The sequence below is a fragment of the Mus caroli genome, chromosome 15, assembly GCF_900094665.2.
Source record: "Mus caroli chromosome 15, CAROLI_EIJ_v1.1, whole genome shotgun sequence".
In the NCBI taxonomy this organism is placed as follows: Eukaryota; Metazoa; Chordata; class Mammalia; order Rodentia; family Muridae; genus Mus; species Mus caroli.
Window position 1 is genome coordinate 73,769,131 of NC_034584.1, and position 14,575 is coordinate 73,783,705.

At 52.3% G+C, this 14,575-nt stretch overlaps 1 protein-coding gene across 3 annotated transcripts; it reads right to left on the reverse strand.

Moving 5' to 3' along the window:
* Positions 1-1,174: 1,174 nt before the first annotated feature.
* Dnal4 (dynein axonemal light chain 4) lies at positions 1,175-14,300 on the reverse strand. Of its 3 annotated transcripts, none has more exons than XM_021183506.2 (5): positions 14,192-14,294; positions 4,644-4,849; positions 3,327-3,410; positions 2,155-2,253; positions 1,179-1,774 (listed from the first exon to the last, which is right to left on the reverse strand). In XM_021183506.2, the coding sequence occupies exons 2-5, from the start codon at positions 4,710-4,712 to the stop codon at positions 1,607-1,609; spliced, it is 420 nt and encodes a 139-aa protein (XP_021039165.1). In that variant the 5' UTR covers positions 4,713-4,849; positions 14,192-14,294; the 3' UTR covers positions 1,179-1,606. The 3 variants fall into 3 exon arrangements, with proteins under 3 accessions (XP_021039167.1, XP_021039165.1, XP_021039164.1); XM_021183505.2 differs by having other exon boundaries at positions 1,179-1,777; XM_021183508.1 differs by having other exon boundaries at positions 1,175-2,253; positions 14,192-14,300.
* Positions 14,301-14,575: the final 275 nt, after the last annotated feature.

The window sequence follows — 14,575 nt, forward strand, 5'->3', positions numbered from 1 at the left end:
ATCCCAGTGTGGACGAGCCCTCACGGACACTCTTTTCCCAGGGGATTCTAGGTTATGTTGACAGCTAATGCTAACCATCAGAGGTGTCATTAAGTAGTAAGCTATGGTTTTGGGGTGGGGGGGCAGGGAGAGGGGCACTTAGTCTCTAGCTATAACAATACCCTTTTCTAACTTTACTCTTAAACTATAATTATGTTTCACATACTGTTTCAAGGGGGATGAGGAGGAAGAGAGAGGGAGGGAAGAGAGAGGAAGAGGAAGAAGAGGGAGAGGAGGAAGAGGAGGAAGAAGAGGAAGAGAAAGAGGGGGAGAGGAGGAAGAAGAGGAAGAGCAGGAGGAGGAGGAGGAGGAGGAGGAGGAGGAGGGTACTTCCCAGAGAAGTACCCTACTATGGTGCCCTATCACCTACCTGCCTTACACAGCCACACAACCACATTCCCCGGGAGCAGGAGGGGGCCACTGCAGTGACAGCAATGACTATGGTGACATGGGGTTGCTACTTGTGGCCCTGTGATACTATGTGGGTTGGGCACTACATTAGCCTCATCCTGCCCAGATGAGCCAGCGTGGCCCAGTGTAAATCACTGGGGTGTCAAATGTGCAATGCCCAGCAACCTCTGGGGACAAGTGTCACACTCACTCTACAAACAAAGCTGCTGAGGCCTAGTATGGAACAGGGGGACCAGATATGGGGACCCCAGGCCCATAATCCCAGTCACCACTCCACCTTGGCTGCTGGCTAAGTCAGCCTTACTTGCCAGCACCCACAGGCGGCAGATTAAGGGATGAACAGATGCAAGGCAGGCGTTGATCAGCCGCAGCTATTCCAGGCTGGTGCCCCCTCACCGCCTCCTGAAGCACTCCCACCTGATCGCCCCTTCTAGTCCCATGTGCAGGGCTGTCATCTCTCTGGCAGCCACCCCAGTAGGAACAAGAAGCTGCCTCCACCCAGCTCAGGAGGGCTAATTCCTGCAGCTCACATCTGCCCAGATGGCTGTGGTGACACTTGTCCAGGTCTGTGCCGTGTGCAATGCACACACACAAGCACACTCGTCCCTCCCCAGGGGCAATGGCCTTCATTGCATCACTGTCCAGTGAATCTGATAACAGGGCACACAGGCACAGTAGGGCAGAATGGAGCCCTTGTTCCAGGAAAGTTCAATACACCACAGACTAAGTTTAGTTTTTGGTCGTTTTAATTGTAAAAACCAAGACGTTTATATAAATAAGACCGCTGTGTAAAATATGATTCACCCTTCTACTAAAACCCTTCTCCCACACTCAAAAAGAATCTAGAAAAGCCAGCAAGGTAAGAAGTACAAATCGCATGCGGTCCCTGATGAAGTCCCTGGCAGGCCAGGTTTCCCTGCTAACGGGGCCTCACGGTGAGATCACTCCTGGCCCAGGTGTCTCACCGGGAGCTCAGCAACACTTTGACAAGTCGCTCTACACCATGGCACCAGCCTAGGCCACGCAGCAGCTATGGTGGAAGGGGTGTGAAAGCTTCACGTGGCCCGGGCTGGGAGAAGGGGACAGGAAGACTGTGTGATCCTTAGGCCAATGCCAGAGCTGTGAACGGCTGGTCCAGTAAGATGTGGTGGGCTGTTCAGTCCCCGGTCAGGCTGGGGAAGGGGAGAGGGAACTCCTTCCCCAGTGAAAAGGAGAGCTTTGCCCTGTGTCTCATGAGAGGAGTCTCCGGCTGATTCCACATGGCCACTAACAACAAGGGCAGGAGATACTTCCCAGCAGTCCTTGGGGCAGAAGGGCTTTGAGGCTGCTGGGATGGAAGGTGGGACTAGTCCATTTCAAGGAGAAGAATCCCGTGTTTCACCCTCTCACCTGCCACACCCCACCCCTCATGCACACAGAGATGCCTGTCCACAGCTCAGAGCTTGGAGACAACCACGGGGAGCCTGGGTATGGAGAGGTCACCAAGTGGACACTCTGGATGCAGCTCAGGAAACTGGTACACAAGGACAAAAGAAAAGACTTGACTCTCCTCGAGAGAGCCAGGCTCTGCCTAGGGGAGCCTGGGGAGCCCCCCTCCCCCAGCCCAGAGGACAGGCAGGAGAGCTGCAGGGATGGGGGTCAGGAGCACTTCCACACACACACGGCCAGGGTTCCCCCGAAGTACAGGTACAGGAGGTTCTTCACCTCGTGGGTGATCTCAAACCCAAACCCCTCGCCGATCACCACATGCCAGGAAGAGCCGAACTTCTTGTCCATTGTCTCCTTGATCATCTTTGCAGCACTCTGGAAGGGAGAGGGTGCCGATCAGGGACAGTGACAGGCACACGCCAGCTCCTACGCCAGAAGGAGAAGCGTGGCACTGAGCTCTAGGCAGAAACAGGCTGCTGCCCTGGCCTGACATCGGTCTGCCTGCAAGATCACCATAGACATGTCTACACAGGTCCCTCCTGCAGGGGAACAGCACCCAGACACCTGTCAGGCAGGTGAAGGTGATGGTTTGAGGAAGGCTGGGCTGAGGGCTGGCTGTGTCACTCTGGGTTCCAGATCAGCACCAACACCCTCCCTCAACTGCGAACCCAGAGAAAAGGGCCCCAAGGCTGCCTTGGAGACCAGAGAAAAGAGGAGAGCGGGGTGCCCAGTGTGAGGCACAGCAGGGGCTGTGCTTGTTCCCAGCGACTGTGGCAGGCCTCAGAAACTCCCCAGTCTGCAATGGCTCTCCATTCCCATGCAGGCTCTTCCTGAAAGTGTCCTTCAGCATGAAGGGGCTGGAGCCCCTGAGCATTCATTGTGTCCCCACCACCTCAATAGTTCAGGAAAGAGGTACCCCGCTCCCCCAGCCTACAGACTAGGGCGTTGGGTTCAGAGCCGACACAGCTGAGGAGGCTGTAGAGGGGATGTGGCCACACCACCACCCTCTTTCTCACCATGGCCTCATGAGTGGCACTGCTGTGCTGAGACCCGTGGCCACAGTCCCAGGACCTCAAGCAATACCTGTTGTGGAGCTGGGACTCTGCCCTTTCTGAATGGATGGATGAATCATGGATAATGCCTGGCAGGCCTCTGCTCAGGGCTGGGATGGAGCCCAAGAAGAAGCCCTAGCCAACAGCCCACTTGAAGAGTCCTGGGCAGAGGTGGTATGGAGACCCTGCTGGCCTCCCTCCTTCAGGGGCTGGGTGTGGCCCTTGGTACCCTGGCTAGAACCGCCCTCTTCTCTCACTCGCCTTCCAGAATAGGGACCACCTCTAAACAAGGCTCTAGCTTTGTTCCAGCAGGACTTTGGACCTGGCTACAGGAGCCATCCTAACACACACAGGGTCCCCAGAGGCACAAGGGGCCACCTGCACTGATGCCAATACCTCATTGTTGTTGGAGAATTTCTCACAGGCTGTGACACACAGCTCCATGGTCTCCACGCGCATCTCCTCTGGCATGTCCGAGTGCTAGAGACAGGGCAGGGGGACAAACAGAGAGAGGCTTAGCTGGGACCTGGCCTTCCTGGACAGCCTCTCAGTTTTAAGCTTAAGGTATGGACACTAGGTGGCTTCCCTGGCCCAGCCTTGGACAAGTGAGTTATTCCTGGCTGGGGCCTACAGCTGGGGCGGATCAGGCATATGATGGCAATGAGCTACAGGCTCTGGAGCCTGTGCTTCTCTGCCAGGGACATGTGTGGGAAGGAGCCCCACTAGAGGAAGCGGGCTCTCTTTCAGAGCCAGAAGGGATGACCAAGCCATTCCTGGGGCCCTGTTCCCCTCTGCTCCTTGGCTCTTCTTTCTCAGGCAGTGTGCCAGGTTCCTCTTTCTCCCATATGGAGGCTGGGCCTGTCTTTATCCTCTCCCTGGTCAGCCAAGCCTTTCCTCCACACAGTTGTACCTTGCAGGGGTCTGGGTGGGAGTCATCCCCTCCTTGGGCTCTGGTCCCACTGCCCAGGTAAACCTCACTCCTTGGCTTTCTTGCCCTGGCATCCAGATTCCCTCCTTACTGAGCACCTTGGCCAGGGCCAGCCTCACGCCTCCACCACAGGGCGTGACTACTGCACCTCAGTCACTGGGCAATGGGCGGCCTTAGCACTTTCCTCTGAATCCACTCTCCTAAGAACAGCGAGTGATTTTCTAATGACATGACACCCTACATCTGTCCCCTCACTGCTCCTTGGACCTCAGGACAGAAGCCACATTCTTCACCATATTCCTCAAGTGGCTGCCAGCCAGGCCTACACAGGCTGACCCCACCTCACATCTGCCACTCCTCAGGTCAACAATGTTGGTGACAACAAACTTGTCCCACTCAGCCTCCTCTGCTGGCTGCTCCTTTGAGGGACAGATGGCTCCTTGGGTCCTTTCAAGGCCTGCCATCTAACTTGATGAGGGTCGCTGATCTGACTTCTTCCAGGCACTGGCCTCTCTAGCGGCTCAGTTTCTCTTTACAGCACGCATTGCCCGCCATCTATCTGCCCTGTTGGCCACCATCTCCACAGCACCTGAACCACGCTCGGCATACAGCAGGCAGCCTCAACATAGCTGGTGATTGAATGGATGGATGAAAGAATGAATCACTGGCATGGTTAATGTTCGGGGTGGAGCCAGGCCAGCAGAGCCCTGGCCTCCTCACTGCAAGCTCTACCCACCTTCAGGCAGTGGGGCCAGGTGGCCACTTCCCTCCCTCCTCAGGCTTACCCTGACCAGGGGGAAGGTCTGCAGCCGTTTATAGTCAGCCTCCTCTTTCTTCCCTTCAGTCTCTCCCATGATCCTCCCAGCGTGCCCTCAGGAGGAGAGTAGGGCTTTCAGGAGGTGCTGGGCCCAACAGTTACAGCGCCCCACGGGCTCGGGAAGCAGGCCTTGCCAACTTGGCAGGAGCAGAAAATGTCTTTCCCCAAGGGGTGCTGCAGAAAACAGGAAAAGCAGGAGGGAAGAGTTGGCTTCAAAACCACACATCACAAATTAGAAATGTCTCAGTGACAATCTGACACCTCCCCATCTCAACGCCTCTGCCTCCTTTCCCAAATGGCCAGCATGTCTGCAGACGGAGGGTGAGTCAACCCGAGATGCTGCAAGAACACACTGTCATTGTCAAGACAGATACTAACTGTGGGCCAGGCCCAGGATGGAGCTGAGAGCTACCAATTAGCAAGGACAGTTTCTGAGTGTCAATGACAGCCTGTCTGGTTTGAAGGAAGCCAAATACACAGGTGATCACTGACAATTGGGGCCTGTCACAAAGTGAGGGGTCCCTTCTGAAGGACCCTGCTCTGCAGAATAGGAACAGTGTGGTGGTGGCCTTCTTGGCACACCAGGTGCCTTGACAGTCCCTGCCTCCCCTCTCCAGGCTATTAGGTCCTGTCTCTCTAGCTGGTCCAGGAGCTGAAGGCCCAGGTGCTGGCACCAGTTCAGCCAATGAGCAACAGCACAGCCTGGGGCAAAGGAGAGTCCATGCCAAGTGGACTCACCAGTGACTGGGGCCACACCCATGGCAGGGAACTCAATGAGACAGGGCGTGTGAAGCAGGCACCTGGGTGTCAAGCAGGCAGTGGCTGTTCCCTTTCTTTGGCCTCCAGGGGACTCGATGAGAGTTCTAGACCTTCCCTCACCCCCCACCCAAGACAGGGTTTCTAGACTCTTTCTAGACTCAAGGCCCTCCCCACCAGACCTGGGCATCTGATGATAGGCAGGGCTTTTCAGAGTCAGCTGGACTGCAGCTTAAATGAGCTTCAGGCCTGAAGAAGCCAGGAACAACTTCATCATTCTAGAATGAAATCAAAGGGCTTCCTCTCTCAGGGTCCTGATGTGCATGCGTGCAAAACACTGCAATGACGAACCGTCCTCGGCAGTTCACAGAGGACAATTGAGGCTATATATCACAGCAGCTTGTCTGAAAGCTAGATCTCATTAGATTCCACCGCAAGGCCACTGAACTCCAAGATGTCCAGCATGGTAACCAAGAGGTATAGATACAAATTTTATGACAGTGGCTGTCCAAGCTTGGAACTTTTGGACTCAAATGATCCTCCTGCTTCATTCTTCAAATAGCTGGGAATACAGACACAGGCCTGGAGAGCAGGTGACATGGGCTAGCTGTCACATGTCTGCCCAGTCCCAGCACTTGGTCTTTGTGCAGTGCTCCATGCTGACAGCCCTATGGTCACTCAGCTCAGGAGAAGCTACTGGCTACAGCGTTGCCCTGAACAGCTCCTTCACTTCATGCACTCGAGCACATGGGTCCTTGCTGCACATGTGACCATGAGTGTGGCTCTGATGATGAGCAGTGATTTAAGTTCTCCACCTCCTTCCCCGTGCCTGTGGTCCTAGGCTGCGATTTGGCTTGGTTGAGCACTGGGTACTCTCTCTGGCTGCACTATACTCTTAATTCACACCTCTCTGATGCTGCCGCCACTGTTGTTCCTCCCCCCGAGGCCCCCAGTGGTGGATACCCTTGAGCAAGGCTTAGAGCTTGGCATGGACTCCACCATTCCACGACACTGGTGTTTTCTGACTTCCCAGGGCACAGATGGCTCCCTTCATCTTCCAACTCTGGGCATTTGTACAAATTGGGTTTTAGCAGGTTTTGTTTGTCTCTACATAGGAGCTGGCTGTTTACCAAGCACAAGCTCACTGCAGTTTCTGGTCAAATTTCTTGTTCCACGAAACCAGTGGGCCACTCGTCTCTGCTAACCAGCATTAAAGCCTGTCTGCCATCTTGCGCTCCCAGCTTTAGTAATGCCACTTCACTGGCTCCGGAGCCACCCTCATACGGCACGGCACGGGTGCCAGGGCTCTCCACTTTGTTTACCTCTGAAAATCCCAAGTGGAAGCAACTTAAAGTGGGGGATCAGCTGCTCAGCATCTTCCACTTACATATTTCAACTCAAGTTGATTCATCCTCAAAACTAAGAAAGGCTGCCAGGCAGGGGACGGGCGGGCGGGGCAGTGGAGGGAGACGACACAGAAACCATCATGCCTATAGCCTCAAAGAGACTCTATGGAGGCTCACAGGACTCCAGGGGTGCTACCAGAGCCCTTTCTTCAGGAAAGTTCCCAGCACAGTTCTAGGGAGCAACAGCATGGCGAGGCGAATGCTAAGTCAGACCATTTATGCCTAGGGGCTGTGGGTATAGCAAAGTACTTGCTTACGAGGCGAGAGGCTCTGAGTTCAATCCCCAATGCTGCAAAATAGATATATAAGCCGCAGGCCAATGGGACACTGAGGTGTAGATGCCGGTTCTATAAGAGAATGGAGTTCTGCCTACTTCTTCGGCTTTGGAAGCCCAAACAAGGGACTGCAGCCAGGCCTGGGTTTCTCCTTGGAGGTGGCTGATACAAGCCTCCTGTGAATGGTGTGAAACACCCACTGTTCTGCAGTTCTGGCTGCTCTGCCCTCTAGGGCAATCCTTCCTCCAGCCAGGACTCAGCCAACATCATTCAACCAAATATGCTATGGACCGTGACTCATGAACACACATAGTTTTTCCTAATCACTGCATAGACTCCTGGCAATCCAAACGGGTAAGACTTACAGAGGAAGAGAGATTGTTAGAGATGACGCGCCTCCACACAGAAAGGGAAGAGAGATTCTTATGACCCTGTATCATTCTGGTGCAGCTCCAGTTCTTCAGCCATGATTAGCACACCCTGCTGAACGGATGCTTCCCAAAATAGCACAACTGGGGTTTTAATAACCTTATCAATCTCCCGTGTGAATGAGCACACGCCTGAGAGAGGCTGCGTCAGACCAGACCACATTTTAATAATGTAAGTGTGCCACAGTCAGGGTACCAAAAGTTCAACTGCATGCCACCTGGTCCATGATGGAACTTGATCTACCCACAGGAATCCTTTAGTGTTCCATGGAACCCCACCCAGGACGTACACACAGGGCTGCCCCAAAGCCTTGTCAAAGCCAGTGCACCTGTCTGGAAGGTCCTGGTTCTTTGTGACACTGACCTTATGTCACCATTAGTCACTCTGTTCCTGAGGATCTGAGGAGAATCTTTAAGAGAGAGGACATGGTCTTTAAGAGAGAGGACATGGTCTTTGGAAAGTAAAGCCAAAAGTATCTGTCAACTGTATGTGCATGTATGCGTGTGTCGTTCATGTGCATATGTGCTAACACTTAATGCTTGGAACATTCTTGGCCTTTAGGCTTATAATCCACTACATAACCAAGACACTACGGGACCCTTTTAGAGTGTGTCTGGTAGTGTTGGCTGAACCAAAGGCAGGTTCAGCAGGTGGGTCTCAATTCACATCAGTTCTGATTCTGGCAGCTACTCATCTGCATGTGGGGACTGAGCAGGCGCTACCTCACAGGAAGGATCAGCAGCTGTTGCTGGGGTGACAGGAAGGGGACCTTTGCCATCTATCTTCCCAGGAGCCAACCATACAGTAGCATTTGGCCCAGCAGACTGCTACTTCCTCATTCCCACTGAGGGTCAGCCTCTGCTTTCGCACTGGAGGGAAAGTCAGGAAGCCACCAGTGAAGCCTGGTGGGCCGATGGAGGCAGTGGCATGGCTAAAGTCCACTTCACCTTCGCATTTGCTGCTTCACTTCAACAACACAAGAACTCCCCGGGGAGGAGGAGCCTCTAAGAGGAGCCTCTCTCAGGCCTCTAAGGGAAGGGAGAACACGGCATCTGAGCTCACCGAGCTTTGGTAGCTGACCCGAGAGTGCACAGCCAACATTTGTGGGCCAGGATCTGAGTCCAGATCCAGCCTCCTGACTTCACCTTCAGTGAAATAACTCCAATATTGGCATCTGCCATGTCAGCCACCTATTGTGCCTGTCTCCCACCTCTACCAACAGGGGGTGGGTTCTGTGACCACCACAGTCAGCAGAGTAACAAATAGGAGGGAAAGGAAGTTTGCTTCAATATGACTAAGTAGCTGCTGCTGGTTCAAACTCCTAGAGTCTGACCTAGAGTAGTTTATTTTAGGCATATTTAACAATAGCACAGCATGGTGAAAATGTTCTTGGTGGTGATTAACTCAATCCCATGCATACAATAAAGCTCAAGGCATGACTGCATCAGCCCTTTGTAAGGTACATGTGACATTTTCCATAAAGATGGTTCTGTAGATTGACAAACTCACGATTAGGGTCTTGGGGAAGAGCCAGTGTGATCCAGCTACACAAATAGGATAACAATCCCCAGGCTATTAGCCTGGTCTGCTTCCAGCCTTCTGGGCAGGATACCAGGTTATACATTCCTCCCTTGAAAGAAGTGACCTTGTGTGTTTAATATTCCAGGTCCCCTTTGCTTATCTGTAACCACAAGGACCTCTATGGCGCCCACATCTCCCCCTTTTTAACGTTTTAAGGAGAAAATGGTGGCTGTAATAGAGGCCATGGTTGAATGCCTTGCCTGCATAGCTAGTCTATTATAGACAAGCATAAGAGAATTAATTATAAGGCTAGCTAACAGAGGACCAAGGGAAGGGGAAAGCCATCTCAACCATGCTGGCCATTCAAAAATCACTTGAGAGATGTTGTTTATCGCTTTATGCAGAACATTAATTTAACCATTGATAGTATGAGAACAATCTGGCACATTAAAGCAATGCATGCTCTAAGTAAATCTTGGTGACCAAGATTATGCTTGAGCAACAGCTAATCTACAGTGGCTCTTTGTAAAACTGGCTTCTCAGGCCTCCCACATGCCCACACGAGGGACATGCATCAGGCCCCTTGGTCATCACGTAACTGCCTTTTCTGACATGCTCACCCTCTGCCTCTACAAACAAATGAGAACAAAGTTAACAAGATGAGGAAAAGGGTCCAGGGACACCAACATTCAGGTCAGGAGAGGAGAAGGGTTACCCAGGTCAGGCCAGAGTGAGGCACAAAGCCAGGGCTGCCAGGCTGCCATTCTCCAATTTGACTGTAAGAACGTCAGATTTCTCTTATCTAGCTGGGTGTGGTGGCACAAGCCTGTAATCTCAGCACTCCGAGGCCAGCCTGGCCTATATGGTAGGTCTCAGACCAAACAAGGCAACAGATTGAGATCCTACCTTCCCCCAACCCTTCCCGATTGGTTTTTCCAAGACAGGCTTTCTCTGAGTAGCCCTGACTCTTCTGGTACTTGCTCTGGAGACCAGGCTGCCCTCAGACTCACAGAGATCTGCCTCTGTCTCTAGAGTGCTGGAATTAAAGGTGTGCACCACCAACATCTGGCATGACACCTTGTCTTTAAAAAACGTTCCCTAAAGTAAAAAGAAGGAAGGATGGAAGGAGGGCAGGCACGCAAAGGCAATCAGACATAGGCAGGCAGGCAGGCAGGGATAGGCAGGGATAGGCAGGCAAGGATAGGCAAGCAGGGATAGGCAGGCAGACACAGGGAGGCTGGCCAGCCATCATGGGCTATAAACCAGAGAAAGGTTGACAGTAAGGAGGGGTAACTTCAGCCCTTAAAAAAGTTACCTTTCTACATATACAAAAGCTGTCTTGTTTGCTTTTAAAAAGGTCTTTACTTTTTCTCAATCACACTGAGGCCAAGGGAAAACTTCGTTATGCTTTGATCATGGAGAGTGAGGAAGAAGAGAAGGAAAGGAAGGGGAGGAGCAGTGGGATTAGAAGAGACAGCTGTTGACTCGTTGAGCTAGGCGACTCAACATTTTCTTTGTCCAACACCTCGTGCTAAACGACAGTGACTCACACCGTACACCCCCACGGACATACCCAAATTTGGATGTGTTCCCAAACCTTTTCGTAGGAGACAAGTGTAATAAAAAGTCATAACCGTGGCAGCCGTAGACTCTGCACAAGAGCAGCTGCTTACAGCACGGTTTATGCAGGCTCCCGCCCCACTTCTTCTACACTCAGCAGAACAGATTTGAAGGAAAGGAATGAAAGGTGACGATATCACAGGATCAAACTGCACGCAGCACTGATTTATCTCGTAGGAAACCACTGACAACTGCTAAGCAGCAGTCACACCTTACAAGCGGTCAGTCTCACCACGTGTCCTGAGTCCGGACAATACCCCGCAGCTCGGGGATGCGGTCTCCTTTACTGGCCCGGAATGAGTATTCCAGTGGCAGGCACATGGCAGGAGTCCAAAATGTAGTTAAAGGATATTTCAGCGGCCTCGTGAGAGGGGAGAGGACCATTCAAAGCCATCCAATAATGCTAACTAAACACTGCAGCTGGGATGGCTCAGCCTGGTTTGCCGCACAATCATGAGGGCTTGAGTTTGGATCCCCAGCATCTACGCAGATGGCTGGGTGTGGAGCTGGAAAGATGGATCCCCAGGTAAAAGTGCTTGCTGCGGAAGTCAGACACCTGCCTTCAACCCCCAGAACCCATGTGAAAGGAGAGACCCAGCTCCAAAAAGTTCCCCTTTGACCTCCATGTGCACACTGGGGGAGCATGGGCATGCTCGCACCCCCTCTTTCTCTCATACATGAGTGCACACAACCAGAGGTGTTTGGGTGCTGTGCTATGTGCCTGTAATCCTAGAGCTGGGGACACAGGGACAGAAGGATCCTGGGGCTTGTTGGCCAGCCAGTAGAGTCAATTAGTGAGTGACAGGTTTGAAGAGAAACCCTGTCTAACAAAACCATAAGGTGGTGAGTGATTGAGAAAAATACCAGTCATCCATCTTTGACCTCCACACAGATGTCCAGACACGTGTGCAGGCACTCCTACACACAGAACATGTAAACACACACACAATTTTTAGAAACATGTATTTACTTAACACTGATCTTCAGCCAGAGCCCAGGAGAAGGATTCTACACACAGGCTCTCAAAAATTCATCACCCCCCAAAACCTGTCAGACAGACACAATTTCTTCTCCCTGTGCCAGTTACCACTGAGGAGCACATGGCCTGAGCCAAGCAAAGTGACTTTCCATCCAGCTGAGACACGGAGGGCCAGAGCCCCACACCAAGTGTACATGATTTCAAGACCACGCTTTTGACAACTCCACTATAACTAAGCAAGAGGCAGTATAGATGAAAACTGACCCAGGAGTTGTGGTTTGTGGCAGAAAGGCCCTGTCATGTGGGCATAGGAGGAGACTCCGGACTGAGAAGCAATGCAGTGGTCCCAAGAGAAAGTTCAAGGCTTCCCGGGACTGGGAGAAAGAACACAATTGAGAAAGGGGGGGGGGCAGGGGGGAGCTGGGGTTGGGTTGTAGAAATGTAGAGAGCCCTAAAACCCAGGCATAAAAACTTGGATTCTAGTGGATGCTCACAGTCAGCTATTGGATGGATCACAGGGTCCCCAATGGAGGAGATAGAGAAAGTACCCAAGTGGGTCTGCAACCCTATAGGTGGAACAACATTATGAACTAACCAGTACCCCACCAGAGCTCGTGTCTCTAGCCGCATATGTATCAGAAGATGGCCTAGTCGGCCATCATTGGAAAGAGAGGCCCATTGGTCTTGCAAACTTTATTTGCTTCAGTACTGGGGAACGCCAGGGCCAAGAAGTGGGAGTAGGTAGGTAGGGGAGTTGGGGACTTTTGGGATAGCATTGGAAATGTAAATGAAGAAAATACCTAATAAAAAAAATTTAAAAAAAAACCTTGGATTCTGTTTTTGCTCTCACATAACACAGGGTGGCTTTGAACTCACTGAACAACTGAGCTCCTGATGACCTTGAACTCCTGATACTGCTGATACAGCCAAGCCCTTGGGTTGCAAGCATCACGACCTTGCCTGACTTTTTGGAGCTTTCAGGGGTGGCTGGTAGCACAGAGGTTGGGGAGTTGGATTGACAGGGATGGCAGCCAGGAAGCTACAGAGATCAGCCCAGATAACAGGCCTAAGAGGCCAGAATGGTCTCAGGAATGGGGAGGGTGTGATACCCCATGGAGAGAGAATCAAGGTAACTTGATAACTTTCTCAGTGGGATGAGCCTACTAGAGCATGGAAGAATCCAGGTAGAACAGATAGGCAGGTGGACGGAGGCCAGCTTGATGCTAGCAGCTGGCAAAATACAAATTTAGTCATTTAGTCAGGAGGAAAAGATGGCAGAGTCATGGATGGTTGGAAAAGGGAAGCTATGAATCCTCATATCACCGTACCAACCTCTTTCAGTTTCCTCACTCCTGTACCCCAAGAATTCCTAGCCACAGGGGAAGAGCAGAGCCAGACAGCAGGCCTGAGGTTCATCTGCAGACAGTGGCTACTGAGTGGGATACTGCACAGGAAAGCACTGGGCTCCTCCAAGGAGGGAAAGCGTGAGGTCATAACAGACAAAAAGAAGAAATTAGGGGGTAGAGGAAATTGGTCAGTTATAAAGTGCTTGCTACAAAAGTATGAAGACCAGAGTTTTCTATCCCAGCACCCATGTAAATGGCTGGGTGCGGCGGCCATGCCTGTGAGAGGCAGCTGAGAGGATCGATCCTTGGAAGCTCATTAGCCATGAAGCCCGGTGGTAAGCTCCTGGCATCAAAGAGGGAGACCGTGTCTCAAACAATAAGGTGGAGAGTGATTGTGTAAGACACCGAATGTTGACTTCCAGCCTCCACATGTAACTGCACACACAGGAACGCACATACATACAGAAAAAAAGACAAGTGAGCAGTACCGTCTACACTGGACTGGACCCTTTGTACTTCATTTGCCAAAGGAGATGAACTTCAGACTATTGGCTTTATAGATGCACTGACTGGTGCCCAGAGAGACCTTAGGTAGTTCTTACAAATGGCAATCCAACTTAAGTTTGCCAAATTCTTTGCATTACATAAAAGGTTAGGAGAACACACATCCTAAGGGGCGTTGACAGTTAAGTCCCACAACATCATGCTAGGACGTCAGAGTCCAAAGGGCCTTTGCGACCATTCAACCCAATTTCGACTTTATAGATGGGAAGACTGAGTGCCCCCCGTCAGGCAATAGTCAGCCTAGAATCCCAGAGTGTCGCCAAATCTCCAAACCAAGTGATCTGGGACAAGGCGATTTAGACCACCAGTCAGCAGCGAGGTGGTGCGGGGACAAAGTGCAGTGGGAGTCAAAACAGGGAGGATGCGAGGGCATGGGGCTAAACAGGACCCAATATAAGTGAGGAGGAGCGGCCTGCAAAGTGGTGCTGGTACGCAATGTCACTGCCGAGCTCCGTGGTCCCCTACGTGGGACAAGGGGAGGTCTTGGGCCGGGAACCGCGGGCTGGGGACCTAGATGGGGCCTTGCGTTGGGCCAGGCCTTGTCCGCCCCGCGCATCCTCCCGCCCTCCCTCAGGGCCAGCCCTCCCCGCCGCGCTGCCCTCCGCACTCCGCGCCCTCACCTGCTCCCGCGGGGGCCGGAGCCGAGGCCACAGCCAGCGCACCCCCGCCAGGGTTGTCAAGGAGCGAGCAAGAGTGTCTTAGCAACCATCACGGAAGTCCCATCCCGTCACCGGACGTTGACAGCAATTTCACTTATTATTGGTGTAGAGAAGTGCCAATTAATTCCGAAGGGGCCTAGGAGGCCGGAGCTTACGCGAGGGGCGTGGCTTAAAGACCGAGGAGGTGGGGCTTCGCTCATAGTCGTCTTAAGCCTGCCGGAGTAGCTGCGGACAAGCAGAAGTAGTCTTTGTAGAGGAACAAACTTCGTAAAGCTGTATTGCCCTGGGAATTTTCGACATCGAAAATGACAAATGCAGTTTGTTGGTGTCGTGACGCTGATCTGC

Coding starts and splice junctions, on each gene's coding strand:
- Dnal4 (XM_021183505.2), bottom strand. CDS start 4,712: ATGGGAGAGACTGAAGGGAAGAAAGAGGAGGCTGACTATAAACGGCTG. Junction 3,411..4,643: donor AGACCTTCCCCCTGGTCAGG/GTAAGCCTGAGG, acceptor CCCTGTCTCTAG/CACTCGGACATGCCAGAGGA. Junction 1,778..2,154: donor GGTTTGAGATCACCCACGAG/GTGAAGAACCTC, acceptor CTTCCATCCCAG/CAGCCTCAAAGCCCTTCTGC.